Source organism: Macaca nemestrina, chromosome 15 (genome assembly GCF_043159975.1).
Source record: "Macaca nemestrina isolate mMacNem1 chromosome 15, mMacNem.hap1, whole genome shotgun sequence".
Classification (NCBI taxonomy): Eukaryota; Metazoa; Chordata; class Mammalia; order Primates; family Cercopithecidae; genus Macaca; species Macaca nemestrina.
In genome coordinates this window covers 2,452,023-2,470,775 of record NC_092139.1, presented here as the reverse complement: position 1 = coordinate 2,470,775, position 18,753 = coordinate 2,452,023, and the positions used below count along the sequence as shown (strand labels likewise).

Genomic DNA, 18,753 nt, shown 5'->3' with positions numbered 1-18,753 from the left:
GGAGTTCGAGACCAGCCTGACCAAAATGGAGAAACCCCATCTGTACTAAAATACAAAATTAGCCGGGCGTGGTGGTGCATGCCTGTAATCCCAGCTACTCAGGAGGCTGAGGCAGAAGAATCGCTTGAACCCAGGAGGCAGAGGTTATGGTGGACTGAGATTGCGCCATTGCACTCCAGCCTGGGCAACAAGAGCGAAACTCTGTCTAAAAAGAAAAAAAACAAAAAAGACATTTAAGTGATATTATACACTGTAAACAACTGTATTAAGTAGTTTAGATAGTAATTCAGTGACCTGGTCAAGCCCTAAGATTCTCGAGCTCCTGTCCCCTGCACTGACACATGTGCAAGGCATGAAGTAACATCTGCTGAATGAGGACAAGCGAACCACGGGAAACACAGGGGAAAGCCTCCCAGGGCCCTGGGGGGTCTTGGGGCTCCTGCCTGGCTGTCCAGCTGCTGTGCATCCTGCCCAAGGCTTGTGCTTTGTTGCTCCAGCACCTCCAGCTGCTGTGCCGTCTCGTGGCGGGGGCCCAGGGGGCTCCGGAGCTGGCTCTGCGGAGAGTGGAAGGTGAGGGCATACACTGGCCCAGGTTGGGGAGGGAAGGCCGGGACGCTCAGTACCTGTAGGTCAGTGATGGAGGCGTTCAGCCTGTGCAGACGGGCCCAGGCCACAGAGCTGGCATTGATGCCACGCAGTTGCTCGCGGATGGCGGGAAGGAGGGTGCCAGCCCGTTCCAGGTCGTCCAGGAGCAGGACCACACAGTGGTCACACACTGCAGGCAATGTGGGTTCACAGGTCAGTGTCATGGGGTCAGGTCAGGGGAGAATGATCAGCTGGGGCCCTGGGGTCATCCGGGTGGGGAGGGCTCAGCCAGAGGGTCATGAGGTCAGCTTAGGGACACAGGACCCGTGGGGAGGTCCCAGGGTTCTGGCAGAGTCATGGGGTCAAGGTAGGAGTCTGATAGGGGTGAAGGGCATGGGGTCACCCAGGGAGAAGGTAGGACCAGCACAAGGGGTTGGGGCCGGCACCAGGGTCATGGGGGAAGCCGGAGGAATGGGTCAGGGTGGGGTCATGAGGTCATCATGGGGTTGGCACAGGCGACTGGGCTGGGATGAAAATGACAAGGTTAGTGGAGGTCAAAGAACAGCATGGGGCTTCCTGAAAGGTCATTATAGGAGTTAGGTCAGCAGGGAACTGGGTGGGTACCAGGAATCCACAAAAGGATGGGGAGAATATACAGTGGGGTGGGGGTGAGGCGGTGGGGCCAGTGGAGGGGGTGGGGCCAGTGGAGGGGCCGTGGCCAGTGAAGGGGTGGGACCAATGGAGGTGAGGCCAGTGAGGGGGGGCCAGTGGAGGGGCGGGGCCAGTGGAGGGGCGGGGCCAGTGAGGGGGCAGGGCCAGTGGAGGGGCGGGGCCAGTGGGGGGGCAGGGCCAGTGGAGGAAGTGCAGCCAGTGGAGGGGCAGGGCCAGTAAAAGAGGTGGGGCCAGTGGAGGGGCGGGGCCAGAGGGTGAGGCAGGGCCAGTGGAGGGGTGGGGTCAGTGGGGGAGGCAGGGCCAGCAGATGGGGTGGGGCCAGGGCACACAGGAAGGCTAAGGACAGTAGAGGGGTACAGCCAGCATTGGAGCCACAGCGCTCCTCAGCATGGAGTTGGACAGGCATGGGTCTCTTGGGAAATGGAAGGCAGCTGGGACCACTCTGGGAGGTTGAAGTTAACACAGGGGTCACCAGGCAGTGTAGGACTTGGATTCCCACTCCACCCAGGTGTGGGGAAGTGGGGTGTTGAGGACGCACCTTCACAGTGGACGCTGTGGTCCCCAGGCCCACCTGGAACAGGCACCTGATGCTGCTGGCTGCAGGTGTCGCAGCGCTCCCCACTGAGCCCTGGGGGGCAGGTGCAGCGGCCCGTGTGAGGGTCACAGCGGCCCCCAGGGCACTGGCAGCCTGTGGTGGGGGGCTTGGGTGAGCATGGCCGGCCTGGGACCTTGGGGCGTCCCTCATTCAGAAGTCCCCATCCACCCTCCTGTGACCTGCCAGCACTCACGCCTGCAGCCCTGCTCAGGGAGCCCCCAGTAGCCAGGGGCACACTCGCGGCACTGGGGTCCCATGGTCCCTGGTCGGCAGTGGCACTGTCCGCTCTGGGGGTGGCACTCGGAGCCCTCGGCGGCCGGTCCACAAGCACACGGGCGGCAGCCCCCGCAGCCTTCGAAGCCAAAATGTCCCTCCTGTGGCACAGGCTGTAGTCACTGCCCTGCTCAGCCCTCAAGACTGTCCCAGACCAACCAGGAGGCCAGGGGTCCTGCCCATCTGGCCCTGCCCCCTGAGGCTCCGCCCATCAAACACCGCCCCTCAGCCCCACCTATCAGCCTCTCCCCAGGCCCCAACTCCAGTCCCCAGGCCCCACCCACCCAGCCCTGCTTACCGCACAGCCTCACCTGACAGCGGTCACAGCGCCGCCCAGTCACACCCGCCTTGCACAGGCATTGCCCGCTATGGGGGTTGCAGGCCTCTGTCCCACATGGGGCACAGTCGCACCCTGCAGAAGGGGGTCCACGGCTGCAGCCCGGGGCCTCTCACCCCCTAGGTAGCCCCTATGCACCCCACTAAGCCCTCACTTCAGTGCCTCCTGCTCTGCCGGTTCCAGGCCGCCGGACCACCCAGCTACCCACTCCTGTCCCAGCCTGGCCCCACTCCCCAGCTGCCTCCGCTGGGCCCGAGGGACCTGCAGACTCCCCACCACGGCCTGCCCTGCTCTGATGGCTGATGGCTGGAGTCCGCTGCCAGTGGCAGGGCATTGCTGGTGGTGTCTAACCGTGAGGGGGCCCCGATTGTGGGGGGAGAGGGGATGTGATTGTGAAATGGGGGGGGCCTGATCACGGGTTAGGGGGAGGGTCTGATGGTGAAGGGGCCTGATCATTGGGGCGGGAGAGCCTGATCATAGCGGGGGAGAAAGGCTTGACCATGAGCACAGAAGGCTGACTCCATCTTGTCCTGGCTGGGCCCCAGCATCAGGCACACAGCCTACTTCTGGGGTATGCCCAGCAGGCCTCCCTCCTCCCTGCGCAACCCTCCCCAGGGTGCATCCCTCCCAGCCCGACGCCTACGGGTGCAGTTGCCGGGCAGCAGCGCGTTGCCATAGAAGCCGGGGGCACAGATCTCGCAGCGTGGCCCAGTGGTGTGGCGCAGGCAGCCACGGCAGGCACCCGTCAGGGGGTCGCAGTCGCTGAAGAGCAGGTTGGGGTCACCATTGCCGCTGCAGTCACAAGGCTGGCAGGAGCTGCCCAGCACCAGTGGGTTCCCGAAGAAGCCGGGCGCACACCTGGGAGCAGGGTGGGGAGGGGCCATCATTGGTCAGTGGCCCGTGGCCCCCACCCTCGTGTATCCTGGGGTCAGCACTCAGGCCCTGCCCCGCTGCCCTGGCCCCAGCTCACCGCTCACAGGAGGCGCCTGCATAACCAGGTTTGCAGAGGCACTGGGTGCGGCCACCTCGCAGGACACAGCCCTCGGCAAAGCTGCAAAGACCAGCAGCATCAGTCACCAGGCCCCTGGCAGTGCCCAGGCCCGGGTGAACACACTGTGCTTAGGCTGGAACACACGCCAGGCGTCTGGGGTCCAGACCTCACGGACACCCCCAGCTGTCCAGGCCTCTGCAGAGGGCAGTGGGAACCCATCCCGCTGCGGGGTGAAGGGAGCGTGGCACCGTCAGGGCCTCATCCCTGGAGGAGCTTACTTGTTGGAAGGCACTGAGAGGGGGCAGGGGCAGCTGACACAGGGGGCACTGGGGTCCTCCCTGCTGCTCACAAAGCCAGCCTGGCAGCGCTCACATTGAGCTCCTTCGGTGTTGTGCTGGCAGTCCTGGGGCAGAATGGACAGTCAGTGCTATGGTAGACACACACATCCTCCTGCCGAGTCTGTGCAGCTCCCACCACCCCTGCCTCGGACTCTGTGCCCAAGGCCAGATGGTCCTCCGCTGGGCAACACCCTTCCCCAGACCTCAGTTGACCTGGAAGTGCAGTCCCTAGTCTTCCCTGGCACGCCTGATTGTGCCTTCAGTGAATGTGCCCCCCGCCGGCCCCGCCAGCCCCCACTCACCACACAGATGCCAGAGCCAGGGAGGCAGCGGTCTGAGTGTCCGTGGCACTGACAAGGGACACATCGGCCCAGGAAGAGACCTTTGACGTCCCGATAGAAGCCGGGGGCACATTCCTGAGGGCATAAGGGGGCAGGTGGCATCAGCGATTGAGAGGATGAGGGGCCCCACCCTGCAGGCTCACAGGTCAGACCCTCAGGGATCCTGCAGGCACAAGGCACTGGGAACCCATGGAGTGTGGTCACTGGTGGGTCAGACGCTGGTCAGGAACTCCTGGCCTCGGCTGGCTGGAGGTAGGCCAGCACCTGGCTGCTGTTTGAGGACACGGCTCTCAAAGTCACACAGATGTCCTGTCTCAGGAATGACCAAGCCTTGGGGCTGGTGACCACCCCCTCCACATGGACCAGGACCTGCTTTTTCCACTCCTTCTAGGAGATGTCCAACCACAAACCTCCTCATACAGAAGGAGCAAAGTTACAGCAGACAGACAGATTAGCAACTGGACAGACGCACAGTGGGCAAGGGACAGACAGAATGACAGGCAGACGCCAGGATGACAGGCAATGAATGACAGGCAGATGCCAGGATGGTCAGTGGGGGATGTCCAGGTGACCCAGTGGGTGGGGACTGGAGTAGGTGGGGAAGGGGTATGGAGGGTGTGTGCATGGAGGGGCAGGCGGATGAGCGGCAGGCAGACAAGGGGCAGGCAGACGGGCAGCAGGGGATGGGCAGGCCCATGAGTTGGCCAGCAGCCTGCAAAGGGCAGGGGCAGGAAGAGAGGCGAGTAGGGAGACAGGAAGTAGAGGCAGCAAGGAAGGGAACACAGGGAAGACGCTGGAGGGAAGGGCGTGCACAGGTGAGCCGCCTCACAGTCTGGTGTTGTCCTGAACCTCACCTGGCATGAGTCCCCCCGGTAGCTAGCGGGGCACAGGCACAGCTCCACATTGCTGGCCAGGGTACCCTGGCCTGCTGGGCTGGCCACCTCCAGTGCCACCCTGTGCAGGGAGACAGCCGAGGAGATCTGCGAGAAGAGGGCACGGATCTGCAGCTGCTCCAGACTGGCAAGCACCATCATGAGCTCCTCACGGGACACAGTGTTGCGAGTCTCCGTGTGCCGGAAGTTCCCCTGTGGGTCCAGGATGGCACCTCAGTGGGGCCACACTCAATGGGACAGAACAGGAAGCCTAGAACAGACCCCCCAACCCTGTAGGGGATGGAGGGGCACAAAGACCACGGGGCAGGAGGAGGTACACACAGGTAGAAAAATCAGTCTCCCATGTGGTCAGCCAGCACCTAGATCCCTGCCTCACACCACACAACAAACCAGCTCCTGATGCCTTAAGAATTGAAATACGGCCGGGCGCAGTGGCTCAAGCCTGTAATCCCAGCACTTTGGAAGGCTGAGACGGGTGGATCACGAGGTCAGGAGATGGAGACCATCCTGGCTAACACGGTGAAACCCCGTCTCTACTAAAAAATACAAAAAACTAGCCAGGCAAGGTGGCGGGTGCCTGTAGTCCCAGCTACTAGGGAAGTTGAGGCAGGAGAATGGCGTAAACCTGGGAGGCGGAGCTTGCAGTGAGCTGAGATCCAGCCACTGCACTCCAGCCTGGGTGATAGAGCAAGACTCTGCTTAAAAAAAAAAAAAAAAAAAAAAAAAAAGAATTGAAATACACAAAGAGAACAGTCAAACTTCTAGAAGAAAATACAGGCGGGTCCTTTCTGATCAAGTAGTGACAGATACTTTCTCAAACAAGATGCAAAAACGCTTGCTGCCAAGGAAAAAAGGATAAATTCAAGTACATTAACTATAAGACTTCATCAAAAGACAGCTCAGGCTGGGCATGGTGGCTCACGCCTGTAATCCCAGCACTTTGGGAGGCTGAGGCGGGAGGATCACCTGAAGTCAGGAGTTCAAGACCAGCCTGGCCAACATGGCAAATCCCCGTCTCTACTAAAAATACAAAATTATCCGGGTGTGGTGGTGGGTGCCTAGAGTCCCAGCTACTTGGGAAGCTGAGGCAGAAGAATCACTTGAACCTGGGAGGTGGAGGCTGCAGTGAGCCGAGATTGCACCACTGCACTCCAGCCTGGACGACAGAGCCAGACTCCATCTCAAAAAAAAAAAAACAAAAAAGCAAAGAAAAACCAGATGAGCTGTGAGATGGGAGAAGACGGTTGTTACTCTGAAGTCTGACAGAGGGTAAGCACCAAGAATAACAAAGAACTCCTCTAAAAGGATGGAAAAAGACCCACAAGTCAAAGAGAAATGGACAAAAGATGCTAACGAGCAGTGCACGGAGGAGGAAGCCAACAGCGGCTGAGCAGCTGTTCACCCCTCAGGGATCAGGGACTCGCAAAGCAGGTGGGAAGACGGCATCACACCCCAGGGTGACCCCAGCGCGGAAGATGTCTGACAACGGGTGTGTGCACTCCCCCAGCCCCCGCCCGCTTCTGCTCCTGGGTTGTTTTCCACCACAGAGAATGGGCACAGCAGTACTGGGACCCCTTCCGGCCTTCTCGGGTGTGCTGAGGTCTGGGAGGGACCCGGGTGCCCAAGCCAGCTCCCCTCACCTCCACCAGCTGCAGCTGCCCACGGTGAATGTGGCCAGGCATGGGGTATGCCGGCTCCAGGAATGTGATGCTCATCTGGTTGCCCTGGGGAGGCACATGGGTAGGTGGGGGTTGGCCCGGGCCCGGACCACGGAGCCACTGGGCCACGCCCACCACACCCACCCAACCACGTGGCTGAGCTGCAGCTCCCTCACCTGCAGCACCACATCCGGCCTGCTCTCCGTGGGCACAAAGACGTCGCCCCGCTGGGTCTCCGAGTGCAGTTCATAACGGAGGGTCCCACCGTAGGATGACACCTGGAGGCGGGACAGACAGAGGTGACCTGGCCAGACCCTGGCCACAGGCTCAGAGCCCATCAGCAGTGGTCTGGGCACCCCAGGCACAGGGCCCCCGAGCTGGGCCTGGATGCTCATCCTACCTGGGACAGGGCCTGGGCACCCTCGTGGACCCTCATGGAGCTCCCCCTCCCTGGACAGAGCCCCACTCCTGGCTCCCAACCCTCTCAGGCGTCCTGGCCATCCTCAAAGTGCCTCCCCTAGACCGGATGCCCTGCTTACCCGGTCCCCCAGGTAGGAGGGTGGGGCCTGCCAGTACAGCTCGGGGAAGGCCTCAGGCACCGCCTCGGGCACGTGCCGCAGGTCTGCACGGAGCATCTCCGTCCCTGGCCGCCGCTCGTGGGGCACCACCTGCCGGTCAGTGCTCAGCAGCACCCAGCCCTCCATGTCCACGAACTGTGGGCACATACATGTGGGTGCACACAGGTGGATGCCCACACATCACAGGGCCCCATCTTGCGTCCAGTCCCACATACACCCTCCCCGAGAAGGCGCTGCCCTCAGTCCTACAGGCGCACCTCCTGGCGGGTGTAGGACGAGCTCCGGCAGCGCTCTGTGGCCCCAAAACAGAAGCAGCGGGTGCAACCTTTGGGGTTGGCAGCATCCAGGGAGAAGGTCCCAAGGCTGCACTGGTCACATCTGGGGCCCTGCACATTCTCCTAGGGATGAGAGGACAGTGAAGGTGGTTGGCAGGTGCCAGGTGCCTGACCCCAGGTTCCTGGTAACCACTTGCCCGTGGGGATGACTCTCCCAAAAGCTTCCGGGAAGCCCCAGCTGCCCAGAAAGGCCCATAAGGACACTGTTTCAGCTGAGGCCGGAGCGAGAGGCCAGATCCGGGCCCAGCCCTCACTCACCTTACAGTAGCACTGTCCTGTGAGGGGGTCACACACACCAGGCGCAGTGCCCGCCTCGTGACAGTCACAGGGGCGGCAGTGGGGGTAGCCATGGAAGCCCGGAGAGCAGGTATCACAGCGGCGCCCGGTCACGTTGGGTCTGCATCTGCGGCAGGGACAGGAGCTGAGCCCCCTCCACTCCCGGTCACTCACACCAAAGTGAGACCTTGTAGGCACCCCCCACCCAGGCAGCATCCTCCCGGAAGTGGAGGAGAGGGCACTGCTGCACCCAGGGAGCACGAATGGGAGCAGGGCGGGGGCTAGGACCTGCTGGCGCAAGGAAATGCTGTCCTTAAGGCTGCCAGGGGCCACGGTGATCCCTCTCTGGGCTCTCACTTGCACTGGCCGCTGTCTGTGTCACAGGTAGGGTCTGTGAGCTCCTGGACACCGGGCCCTGAGCAGTTACACTCCTCACAGCCGACCAAGGGGTGGCAGCCAAAGGTCTGGGGCTGGCACAGCAGGCACTCAGGCGGGACGGTGCGTGGTGGGCAGATGCACTGGCCCGTGAGCTCGTCACAGAGGCGGGCGCCGCAGTCACAGGCTGTGGGACGGGCACAGGGTTTGCTGACCCCTCTTCCCAGTCCCGACCCTCTCAGAGGCTCTGAATGCAGCCCTAGGGGATGTGGCGGTGTGGCAGGGGCGGGGGACAAGAACAGGGACCCCTGCCCTGGGAGCTGAGCCTTGGACAGCTCCTGACGTGGGGGCAGCTGCTCAGAATCAATGTCGTCAGGGACTGTGGACCACCTGCTAGTCCCTGAAACCTTCTGCACAGCCCACAAGCTGGAGTCCTGGGCCCAGGCCTGCAGACGGGGCAGCAATGCTGCCCTGCCAGGCTCTAGAACATTCTCCTGACCTCTGTGCCTTGCTTTCTGGTCGACCCATCCCCCTTGGGCTCTAGCACCAACTCCTCGCCACTGGGCACCCAAGGACTGGGGTACTCACGCCTGCAGTTGGGGAAGCCCCAGTATCCGGTGGCACAGCGGGAGCAGTCACGGCCAATGACGTGGGCACGGCAGGGACACTGGCCCCCGAAGGGCTCACACGTGGGGCCTGTAGCACCTACTTCGTGGCAGCCACATGGCCGGGCTCCGTTGTTATAGAAGAGGGAGAGGGAGGCAGCAGCATTTCGGCAGAACAGGGATGAGCTGCCGGGGCTACATGGAGGGGCGAGCAGTGAGGCTGGCTGCCGGCCCAGACCCCCACCCTGGACCCCTGACCTGCCAGAGCCCAGCTCACCTGATGTGGTAGCCCTGGGCTGCACAGTGGCTGATGAAGTCATAGGATTTGTCCAGGGGCTCCTCCCGGAGGTAGCCAAAGCTATAGACGTTCTCAGGGACCACGAGGACATAATCCTAGGGGGTGAGGCCTGGTCACTCTCCCGTGGGCCCAAAGCCTGCAGCGGGGAGGCCCCCAGAGGCTGGCTAGGACCAGGGTCCTGCAGGCAGCTCAGAGTCCCAGCAGCAGCAGCACAACCCAGCCCCAGGCCCTGGCTGCTCAGGGGAGGCCACTCCAAGCCAAACAGCAGCTTTGGGGGTGTGAGGAGGCAGCAGCATTGATGAGACCTCCTGGTCTCTGCTGGTCACGCCTTCCTCCTCCCACATCTCTGCTGGTCACGCCTTCCTCCTCCCTCTCCCTCCTGGAGGCCCCACCTCCTCCAGGAAGGCCACCCTGACCAGCAGGTTGCAGGGTGCAGGGTGCAGGGTCCAGGGCCCCTCTGGAGCCTCACAAGGTGGATCAGGAGGTCCCCAAAGACAGGAGCTGCTTTGCTGGGCACAAGGCTGGGCCTCAGCAGGCCCAGGACGGACCCAGCCCAAGTGTACCAGAGTGGTATGACAAGTATAAGAACAGCTGGTGCCTGAGCAGGACACCAGCTGGGACTCACCAGCCAGAGCCAGCGGCCCTCAGGCACACGCACAGTCACAGTGAGCTCGCTGTGGGTCACGTCCAGCAGGGCCTGGCCCTCACACACCACCAGGGTGCGGCAGCCGTAGCCATGTGGACAGAAGCTGGCGTTGGCATGGCCTGGGTGGGGGAGAAAGACAGGTCAGGCGCCCATCTCCAGTGCCCCCAACACACCCAGAGGGTTGAAGACGGCAGCGTCTGGGCAGCCAAGGAGTGCCCGCTAGCCAACGGCCACAGGCATGGGACGTGCCCAAGAGGTCTGCAAGGCCAGCTCCTCATGTCAGGGGGGTTGGCCGCGTCATGACCTACAGATGTCACGCAGGACACCTCTAGGTGCCGGTCAACTCCATGTGTGGGACCCCAGGCTTGGCCAAGCCAGGAACCAGACAGACACAGGGCCGCACGTGCTGCCAGCGACATCCTGGGGCAAGTCCTCAATTCGCCACGTGCCATGGAGCACAACGGGGCTTCCCAGCACACGAGACAGAAGCGAGACCCAGGCTTTTCCGGGAATGTGGGGGACGGGTGGGGGCTGCAGCCTGCAAGGGCAGCTAGTTTGAGAACTGACAGCAGGATAGGATCATGTTGCCTGTCGCTCAAAGCAGGCAGCACAGGTCACGCTGTGGCGCAGGCGTTCCAGCCTCATGGTGTGTGGTAGCCCCTCCAGCCCACACCCCAGACACTCACCCTGCCACACGCGGCCGGCGTTGATGAGGACTTCCACGGGGAAGGTGGGGTGGGCTGGCTGGTAGCCGTGCAGCAGGAAGGCGTAGCGGCCCAGCGTGGGCACATGGGTGGTGAAGACCACGGTAGCCTGCAGGGATGGGCCCCAGTGAGCAGGTGAGCTGTGAGCCCCGGCTGCCCCCTGGACCACCTGCCCTGGGTTGGGGCCCAGAGTCCTGCCCTGACACCCCCGTCCCTCTAGAGACCGTGGCCCTCACCTGGGGCTCACGCAGCAAAGTGGGCTCCACATCAGGGTCCACGGCGGTGGGGGGCCGAGGCTGGGGTCCGGTTGGGGACGTGGCTGGCGTGAGGTCCTGTGCCTGGGTCAGCGGGAGACCGGGCGGCAGTGGGATCACCTGGCAGTCCCTGAGGATGATGGGCTGGGGCGGCTTTGGGAAGCGCGAGGGCAGACAGGCGGCACTGGTGAGAGCAGTGGGTGAGTCAGAGCCAGCCCTGCCACTGGGCCCTTGGCCACACCCCTCCCAGCCCCACTACCTGCTGGGACCAAAGGCTCCGTGGCTGCTGATGCAGCGGACCCGGGGCTCCACGAACTCCGGGCTGAACTCCTCCATGGGCACCAGAGTGACCCCGTGCTACAGGCAGAGGAACGAAATGCTGCAATGCCCGTGGGGCGGGGAGGATGGGGAGTGCAGGCGGTACAACGCGGGGGCCGGTCACACAACTCAGACCCAGGAAACTGCAAACCCAGGCACCTGACCGAGCCCTGCTCTTTGCAAGAAGCCCTTGCCCCTGTTCCGGCTGCACAAACCCCAGCCCTGAACCAGCGTGTGGGCCAGTTCCTGGGCAAACAGGCCTATGTGGCTCCTCCCATGGCCCTCTTCCTCCCCCTCGTCCTCCCATCCACCACTGTTCCCCCACCCTTATCTCAAGTGTTGCTCGGTGCCACCAGGCCGGGACAGGCCTAGCTCTCCCAGGACCCAGCCCAGGCCGGCGCTCAGTAGGCACAAGCCGCGAATGGGTGCTCCCTCCCCGTGTGGCCACGCAAGGTTGGTGTCTCGGAACACAGCAACTTATCCGCAGACACAACAGTGGGAGACGCGGCTGCACAGAACATGTTGTGTGGCATTTATAGAGAGTTCCAGGCCAGGTGCTGTGGCTCCTGACTGTAATCTCAGTATTCTGGGAAGCCCAAGTGAGCAGATCACCTGAGGTCGGGAGCTTGAGACCAGCCTAGCCAATATGGTGAAACCCCATCTCTCCTAAAAATACAAAAATTAGCTGGGTGTGGTGGTGAGTGCCTATAGCCCCAGGTACTTGGGAGACTGAGGCACGAGAATCGCTCGAACCCAGGAGGCGGAGGTTGCAGTGAGCCAAGATCTTGCCATTGCACTCCAGCCTGGGCGACAGAGCAAGACTCCATCTCAAAAAACAAAAAACAAAAAAGAAAGTTCCAGAACAGGCAACCAACCAACACCGTCTGTGCCAGGAGGTGGCTGCCCTGGGACCTGGGGGCATCTAGAGTGGGGCCACGTTGTTCCTGGGCCTGGGAGCTGTGACTGCAGGTTCTTTCCTGAGCACATGGAACAGCTCGGGGGGACATCAAAAGGGACTGAATCCACAAAGCACTTGCGGGAGGGGTTCCAGAAGAAACATGCTGGGCACGAGTGGGTGCAGCTGCCATGGGGACCTGGGACCCCAAATGTCCTCTCCCCTCTCATGCATGTTTCAAATCTTCTGAAAGCAGCTGACCCCTCGGGGTGGGGGTCTGAGGGGTCTTTACCAGGTAGAAGTGCGCCTGCTCAGCTGTGAGCCTCACGCTGGCCTCTGAGTCCAGGTGGAAGACGGCCAGGCGGTCCTGGGTATCCCGGGCAGTGCCCCGGCACAGGGTGCTGTGGGGGGAGGGTGGTCAGCAGGTGGGGCAGCCCCGGGCGTGCCCTTACTCCAGCCCCACCGGCTCCTACTCACCTGTACAGGCAGGGGTGCAGGGAGAGCAGCCCCTGCTGGGGCGCCCGCTGTGGGGTGTGCACGGCCACACCCACCTCCTGGCGGGCATCCTCATTGGCATACTCCACCACCAGGGCATAGCGGCCCGGCTGTGGCACTGCCACCTGAAGCTGGACATCCACCTGCAGGGAGGGCAGGGTGACGGGCGGCCCACAACCCTTCACCCTTCCCACCTCCCTCCCCTCCTACTCCAGCACCTCCCTGACCTCAGGGCCTGCCCCTCAGCCGAGTCCCGCCCTGGCGATGGGACAGCTCCAGGCAAGTGGTGGGGGCTGGGCTGTATGTAGAGGCCACAGCCGACCCCATGTACAGAAAAGCACCGAGGTCACACACGCAGGAGGCAGGAGGAAGGGGCGCCCTGCCTGGGTGCTGGGCTCCATTGCCTTAGGCAGTGCCCTGCTCCTATAACCTGCCACCGCCACAGGACCCCCAGCCCCTGGGCCAAGGTCCTACAACACCCATTGCTCCATGGGGTCCCAGGACACTCACATCACTGCCTGTGCAGGTGACCAGTGGTGGGTGCGATGGGCTGAGCTGCTCCGTGGGGCAGGGCCGGGGCAGGCTGTTGTCCTGGCGACACAGGGCCTCCAACCCCGCGGCCGAGGGGAAGCCATCCAGGGGGAGGTGTGTGTAGAGGAGGCAGCTGGGGGGACACAGGCTGTGGTCAGCCCCAGGTCCCCAGAGAGCCTGAGTAGGGGAAGCCAGGCACAGTGGGGGTCCAGGCAGCCCTGACCCCGGTCCCACCGCACGCGTGAACCTCACTTGTCGCCAGACTGCTGGGTAGAGGGGCGGTACGTGCAGGCCTCGGTCACCCGCAGCTGCAGGAGTGCCGCCTCGTAGTATGCGCTAGGCAGCAGAACCACATAGTCCTGCAGGGTAGAGGTAGCGCTAAGAGTGGTGGGCCCCACCCCCTGCCCCTGCCCCTGCTCCCAGCCCTCACTCCAGCCCCTGCCTCACCAGGAGCACCCCCTCAGCCTCCACAAGCAAGGCCCAGGTGCCAGGGTTCAGCACGAAGGGCTCTCCGAAGCCCCTCTGGGGCACGGTGACGAAGGCAGGTTCTGTGCTGGGCGGGAAGGCCACGGGCTGGCTCTGCGCTGTGCCTGGGGGAGGTAGGGGGTGAGACTCCTGAGCCCAGCCCTTGGGGCCACCCCAGGCTACACCCCTACAGGGTGGGGGATAGGCTGGTCCTACCACCTACATGAGCCAGAGGAAGGTGGCAGGGCTTGGGAGTGGGCTGGGCTGGGTAGGGCAGGATAGGGCAGGGTAGAGCAGGGCAGGGTGGAGCAGGGCAGGGTGGGGCAGGGCGGGGCAGGGGCTGCGGCCCAGGGACCCCCACTCACAGTTGGCGCAGGCGGCCAACCTGCCCTCCTCTCTCACAGAGACTCGCCCGCTCACACTCACGGCCCCCCGGTTGACGTATCGGAAGATAAGCCAGAAAAGGTCGGGGGAGGTCAGGTTCAGCCTGGCCACGATCCTGGGCTGGGTGGGCGTGGAGTGTCAGGTCACTCTCCCTGACCACCACCAGCCTGAGGTCCGGGCCTTCAAGGGGCCTGCCCACCCCTCCCTGCCAGCCACGCCTGGCTCCACGTCTATGCTGAGCCTGGGAGGGGGGCACAGCGCCCACCTGGACAGGTGCCATTTGCGCGTAGCCCCTCCAGCTGAAGTTCTCAAACTCAAGGGGGTTGAAGCCAAAGCGCACAGCGTGACCCTCAGGTGTGGCGGCCTCCTCCAGCTCCAGGCGCAGGTGGTGCAGGTCCGGGAGGTAGTGGTCCCTCACAGGCCTGGCCACAGCAGGGGCTGGTTAGGTGCAGCCTGGCTATCCCACCTGGCCCTGCACAGCGGCCCCGAATCTCCAGAAGGGGCAAGGCCTCACGTGGGCCCATGGTGAGGGACACAGAGGGGCCTGGAGGATAAGCTGCCTGCCCCGCTCCCCGCCATCCAGTGGGGAAGGGGTACCCACCGGCTGCAGGTGGGGCCCTGGGTGTTGGGGCGGCACCGGCAGGCACCCGTCCTCGGTTCACAGCTCTGCCCCAGGGCACCGCCAGCGTCACACCGGCAGCCTGCGGGGAGAAAGTGGGAGGTGAGAGGCTGCCCAGCCCCCACCAGCCTCAGGGGCCCCTCACAGCCAGACTGAGAAGCCTGCCTGGGGCTCTCCGGACGATGGAGAGTCCAGAGGGCGAGGGTGAGGGCGAGGGCAAGGGCGAGGGTGGGGGCGCTGGGATCTGTTAGTGTCAGCTGCCCGGGTGCAGGACAGGGGAGAGGAAGCCACGCATCTGGGTGGGAGCTGCGCCCCCTCTCCCGCACCCTGGCACAGGCTGGCACCAAGGGGCAGCCGTTCATCACCCAGGCCTCGTGCTGCCCAGGCTGCACTTGCCCCTCCGGGCCTCGGGTTCCCCAGCATAAACTGAGGGAGGCAGGGCCGTGGTCCGGGGTGAGCGAGGAGGCACTCACTGCGGCAGCCGAAATAGTCAGCCTGATCCAGTCCAAAGAAGCCGTCCTTGCAGGCTGCACAGGCCTGGCCACACACGTGGGGCTTGCAGAAGCACTGGCCGGTGCCCTGGGGGCCAAAGGAGGTGGTGAAGTGGGGCAGGGGAGGGTCCTGATCCGCGTGCCCCCAAATCCCCCACACCTTGGTCCTCAGACTCACTGGCTGGCACTCAGCAACTCCACCCAGCGTGCCCCTGGGGTCGCAGCTGCAGCCTGGGGAGAGCAGAGCGGGACTCAGACACTTGGTGGGGCAGGAGAGCCTGGCTCCAGCCCCCCGAGGAACCCCCATGCACTAACACCCCTCCAGAGCACACTCATGGGCTGCAGCCCCCCAAAGAAACCCCATACCCCAACACTCCCTCTAGGGTACACTCATGGGTGCAGCCCCCCTGAGGAACCCCCATACCCCAATACTCCCTTTTAGGGCACACTCATAGGCTCTAGCCCAAGGAACCCCCGAACCCCAATACTCCCTCAAGGCACACTTGCACTCCCCTGAGGAACCCCACACACTTCCTTTCAGGGCACACTCATGGGTACAATCCCCCGAGGAACCCCATACCCCACCACTGCCTCTAGAGCATACTCAGGGACTCTAGCCTCCCCAGGAACCCCTGTACCCCAACACTCCCTCCAGGATACACTCATGGGTACAGTCCCCCAAGGAACCCCTATACCCCAATACTCCCTCCAGGGCACACTCACGAGTGCAGCCCTCGGGGTTGCTGGGGCTTAGTCCCCAGAACCCAGGTTTGCAGCGGTCACAGCTCGGCCCCTCCACGTTAGCCCGGCACACACAGGGAGCCTGTGCCTGGGAGAGGACAAGACGGCAGGTCAGAGTGGCTCCCTGCTCTCCCACCCACAAACCTCAGCCATAGAGCCCAGAGAAGGGGTAGTAAGGGCTGAGAGCCCTCACCTGCCCCCGCCCCACTCACAGGAGTCACCTGCAGTGGGGGCAGAGGACCAGCCTAAGCAGCAGACAGGCCCTGGGGTTGCCATGGCAACTGAGCAGCAGGCAGGAAGCCCTGGTCTCACCCGGCTGGGGACTTTTAGCTTGACCTGTGTCCCCACCCACCTCCCACACACGAGCAGATTTGGGCTCACCTCAGGAAGGGCAGGATCCACCAGAGCCAGACCAGCAGGATGGCAAGAGCCAGCTGTGAAGAGAGGACCAGGCCTTGGTCATTCCCTGGTGACCGACCCTGAAGGCCAAGGGCGTCCCAGGCCCAGCCAGAACCCACAGTCCCACGGGAGCTGAGGACCAGCACAGGTGCCCCTCATCCACATGGACGGCCTGAAACCACACAGCACCTGCTCCCCCTGCAGCAACAGACGCGCCACCCCCACCACACATCTCCTGCTCCCCCTGCAGCAACAGACGCGCCACCCCACCACACAGCACCTGCTCCCCCTGCAGCAACAGACGCGCCACCCCACCACACAGCACCTGCTCCCCCTGCAGCAACAGACGCGCCACCCCACCACACAGCACCTGCTCCCCCTGCAGCAACAGACGCGCCACCCCACCACACAGCACCTGCTCATGGACACGCACGCAAACGTGGATACCCGTGGACATTCCACACACAGTGTGTGACACACATCTGAACAAGCACACAAACGCACGTGAAAACATGCCTACTACACGTGTACCAACACATGCACACACCTGTGAAAGGACATGAACATGCACACCCACACTTACGAGAAACGTGACACGTGCACCCACTTACACGACACACAAACCCACTTAGGCAACACGTGACACGTGCACCCACACTTACATGACACGCAACACGCACACCCACTTATGCGACACACAAACCCACTTAGGCAACACATGACATGTGCACCCACACTTATGCAACACACAAACCCACTTACGCAACACACACTCACACTTACGCAACACATGCACCCACACTTATGCGACATGCAACACATGCACCCACACTTACATGACACACACACCCACTTATGCGACACACACCCACACGACACACACCACGCACACCCACTTAAGCGACACACACACCCAGACTTAACGCGCCTCACGACACATGCCCCCACTTATGCAACACACAACACATGCACCCACACTTACGCGACACGCACACCCACTTATGCGACACACAACACATGCACCCACTTACGCGACACGCACCCACACTTACGAGACACGTGACACGCACACCCTTACGTGACATATGACACACGTACCCACACTTACAAAACACAACACACGCACCCACACTCACAAGACACGAGAGGAGATGCACAGCACGCAGACACGGGCAGTACACAGACACTCCCACACAGCATCTGAACAAGGTACGAACACAGCATGGGGACGTAGTCGCAGTACACGCAGCACATAGATGCATGTGAACAGCATCACAGGAAGGCAGGCAGCATGTGAACAGCACATAGACCCACAAACAGGCCCGGCACCTGGTGCACACAGCCACCTGCCCACTCACCTTCGCAGTAAGGGAAGTTGTAGGCACCTGGCACACATGTGTCACACCGCAGCCCCGTCACGCGGGGCCGGCAGCTGCATTGCCCACTCCGGGGGTCACAGGCTGCGTGCAGGGAGCCTTCGGCAGAGCAGTGGCAGGCTGCGGACAAGGATAGTTGTGGGCATGCAGTGGAGACCGCACCCGCCTCCCCCCGCTTCCTCCCTAGGCACTCACGGACACAGCTGGGAAAGCCATGGAAGCCGGGGCTGCATTCCTGGCAGGCGGTGCCTGTGTAGCCGGGGCGGCAGCGGCACAAACCTCCTGCCCCGCAGAGCTGGTCCAGGGCTCCCCGGGGATCGCAGGTGCACGCTGCGGGGGAACAATGGGGTCAGGCCCTGGCGTCATGTGGGTGGCAGAGCCCCTTCCTGCCCTGGCCCTCTGCTCACGTTGGCAGTTGGGGAAACCGTGGTAGCCAGGGTGGCACTGGTCACAATGAGGTCCAGCAAACCCAGGCTGGCATGGGCAGCGGCCGGCCTCGTCGCAGCCCTCGGGCAGGGTTCCTGCAGGGCTGCAGCCGCACACTGCAGAGTGGAGCAGGTGTCATGGTAGGCCAGGCCCACGGGCCTCCCCTACCCGTGCCCACAGGGAGAGGTGCCACTCACACTGGCAGAGAGGGAAGCGGAAGTAGCCAGGGGCACAGCGATCACATGTGGCCCCCTCGAAGCCCTCTCGGCACCTGCACCGGCCTGTGTCAGGGTCACAGCGGTCATCGGCCACTCCAGGGCTGGAACACTGGCAGGCTGCAGGGAAGGGCGGCCCACATGCTTGGTTAGAGTCACCAGGCCCCTCGTGTCCGCCTCGAGAGCAGGTGGAGGTTCAGCGGGGACAGGGGACTCACGCTGGCAGCCGGGGCCATAGAACCCTGGCACGCAGAGCTCACAATGGGTGCCTTGGAAGTTGGGTTTGCACACACAGCGTCCCACTCTCGGGTCCTTCCGGCAGGCGTTGCCCTGGGTCCCTGCCGCACTGCAGTCACAATCTGGAGGGTGGGGACAGGCAGGGGAGTCTCAGATGCCCTGCAGACCCCAGTACGCCCCTCCTGGCAAACCTTTCCTCTCCACAAACTCATTTTCTTACACTTTTACACGACATTAACTAGAAAATAAAAGAATAAAAATCCCAATAAGGGAGAGGCGTGTTTGGGAAAACAGTGGCATGCAACAAAGTCAGGCCAACTATCAAAACGCTTAATGAGTTATTTGTTATGTAGATTCCAAGTTAGCTGCAAGCATTAACACAAAGAGAAAACACAAACAAATCAAAA

At 62.8% G+C, this 18,753-nt stretch overlaps 1 protein-coding gene across 1 annotated transcript in view; it reads right to left on the bottom strand.

Moving 5' to 3' along the window:
* The window catches only part of LOC105470533 (laminin subunit alpha 5), a 57,963-nt gene that overhangs the window by 10,867 nt on the left and 28,343 nt on the right, over positions 1–18,753 (bottom strand). The window contains exons 12-50 of the mRNA XM_011722617.3: positions 18,328–18,468; positions 18,092–18,229; positions 17,876–18,010; positions 17,664–17,798; positions 17,451–17,588; positions 16,075–16,127; positions 15,676–15,781; positions 15,131–15,183; positions 14,935–15,040; positions 14,444–14,543; positions 14,108–14,264; positions 13,824–13,962; positions 13,441–13,583; positions 13,246–13,352; positions 12,973–13,126; positions 12,445–12,605; positions 12,260–12,368; positions 11,014–11,111; positions 10,737–10,938; positions 10,483–10,609; positions 9,776–9,915; positions 9,130–9,245; positions 8,836–9,047; positions 8,230–8,434; positions 7,855–7,999; positions 7,519–7,659; positions 7,223–7,396; positions 6,860–6,961; positions 6,666–6,749; positions 4,987–5,217; positions 4,094–4,207; positions 3,732–3,856; positions 3,433–3,513; positions 3,106–3,320; positions 2,437–2,537; positions 2,046–2,226; positions 1,796–1,945; positions 624–775; positions 444–554 (exon numbers count right to left, since the gene is read on the bottom strand). Coding sequence (XP_011720919.2) covers positions 444–554; positions 624–775; positions 1,796–1,945; positions 2,046–2,226; positions 2,437–2,537; positions 3,106–3,320; positions 3,433–3,513; positions 3,732–3,856; positions 4,094–4,207; positions 4,987–5,217; positions 6,666–6,749; positions 6,860–6,961; positions 7,223–7,396; positions 7,519–7,659; positions 7,855–7,999; positions 8,230–8,434; positions 8,836–9,047; positions 9,130–9,245; positions 9,776–9,915; positions 10,483–10,609; positions 10,737–10,938; positions 11,014–11,111; positions 12,260–12,368; positions 12,445–12,605; positions 12,973–13,126; positions 13,246–13,352; positions 13,441–13,583; positions 13,824–13,962; positions 14,108–14,264; positions 14,444–14,543; positions 14,935–15,040; positions 15,131–15,183; positions 15,676–15,781; positions 16,075–16,127; positions 17,451–17,588; positions 17,664–17,798; positions 17,876–18,010; positions 18,092–18,229; positions 18,328–18,468 — 5,282 coding nt within the window. The remainder of the gene's footprint in view (positions 1–443; positions 555–623; positions 776–1,795; positions 1,946–2,045; positions 2,227–2,436; positions 2,538–3,105; positions 3,321–3,432; positions 3,514–3,731; positions 3,857–4,093; positions 4,208–4,986; positions 5,218–6,665; positions 6,750–6,859; positions 6,962–7,222; positions 7,397–7,518; positions 7,660–7,854; positions 8,000–8,229; positions 8,435–8,835; positions 9,048–9,129; positions 9,246–9,775; positions 9,916–10,482; positions 10,610–10,736; positions 10,939–11,013; positions 11,112–12,259; positions 12,369–12,444; positions 12,606–12,972; positions 13,127–13,245; positions 13,353–13,440; positions 13,584–13,823; positions 13,963–14,107; positions 14,265–14,443; positions 14,544–14,934; positions 15,041–15,130; positions 15,184–15,675; positions 15,782–16,074; positions 16,128–17,450; positions 17,589–17,663; positions 17,799–17,875; positions 18,011–18,091; positions 18,230–18,327; positions 18,469–18,753) is intronic.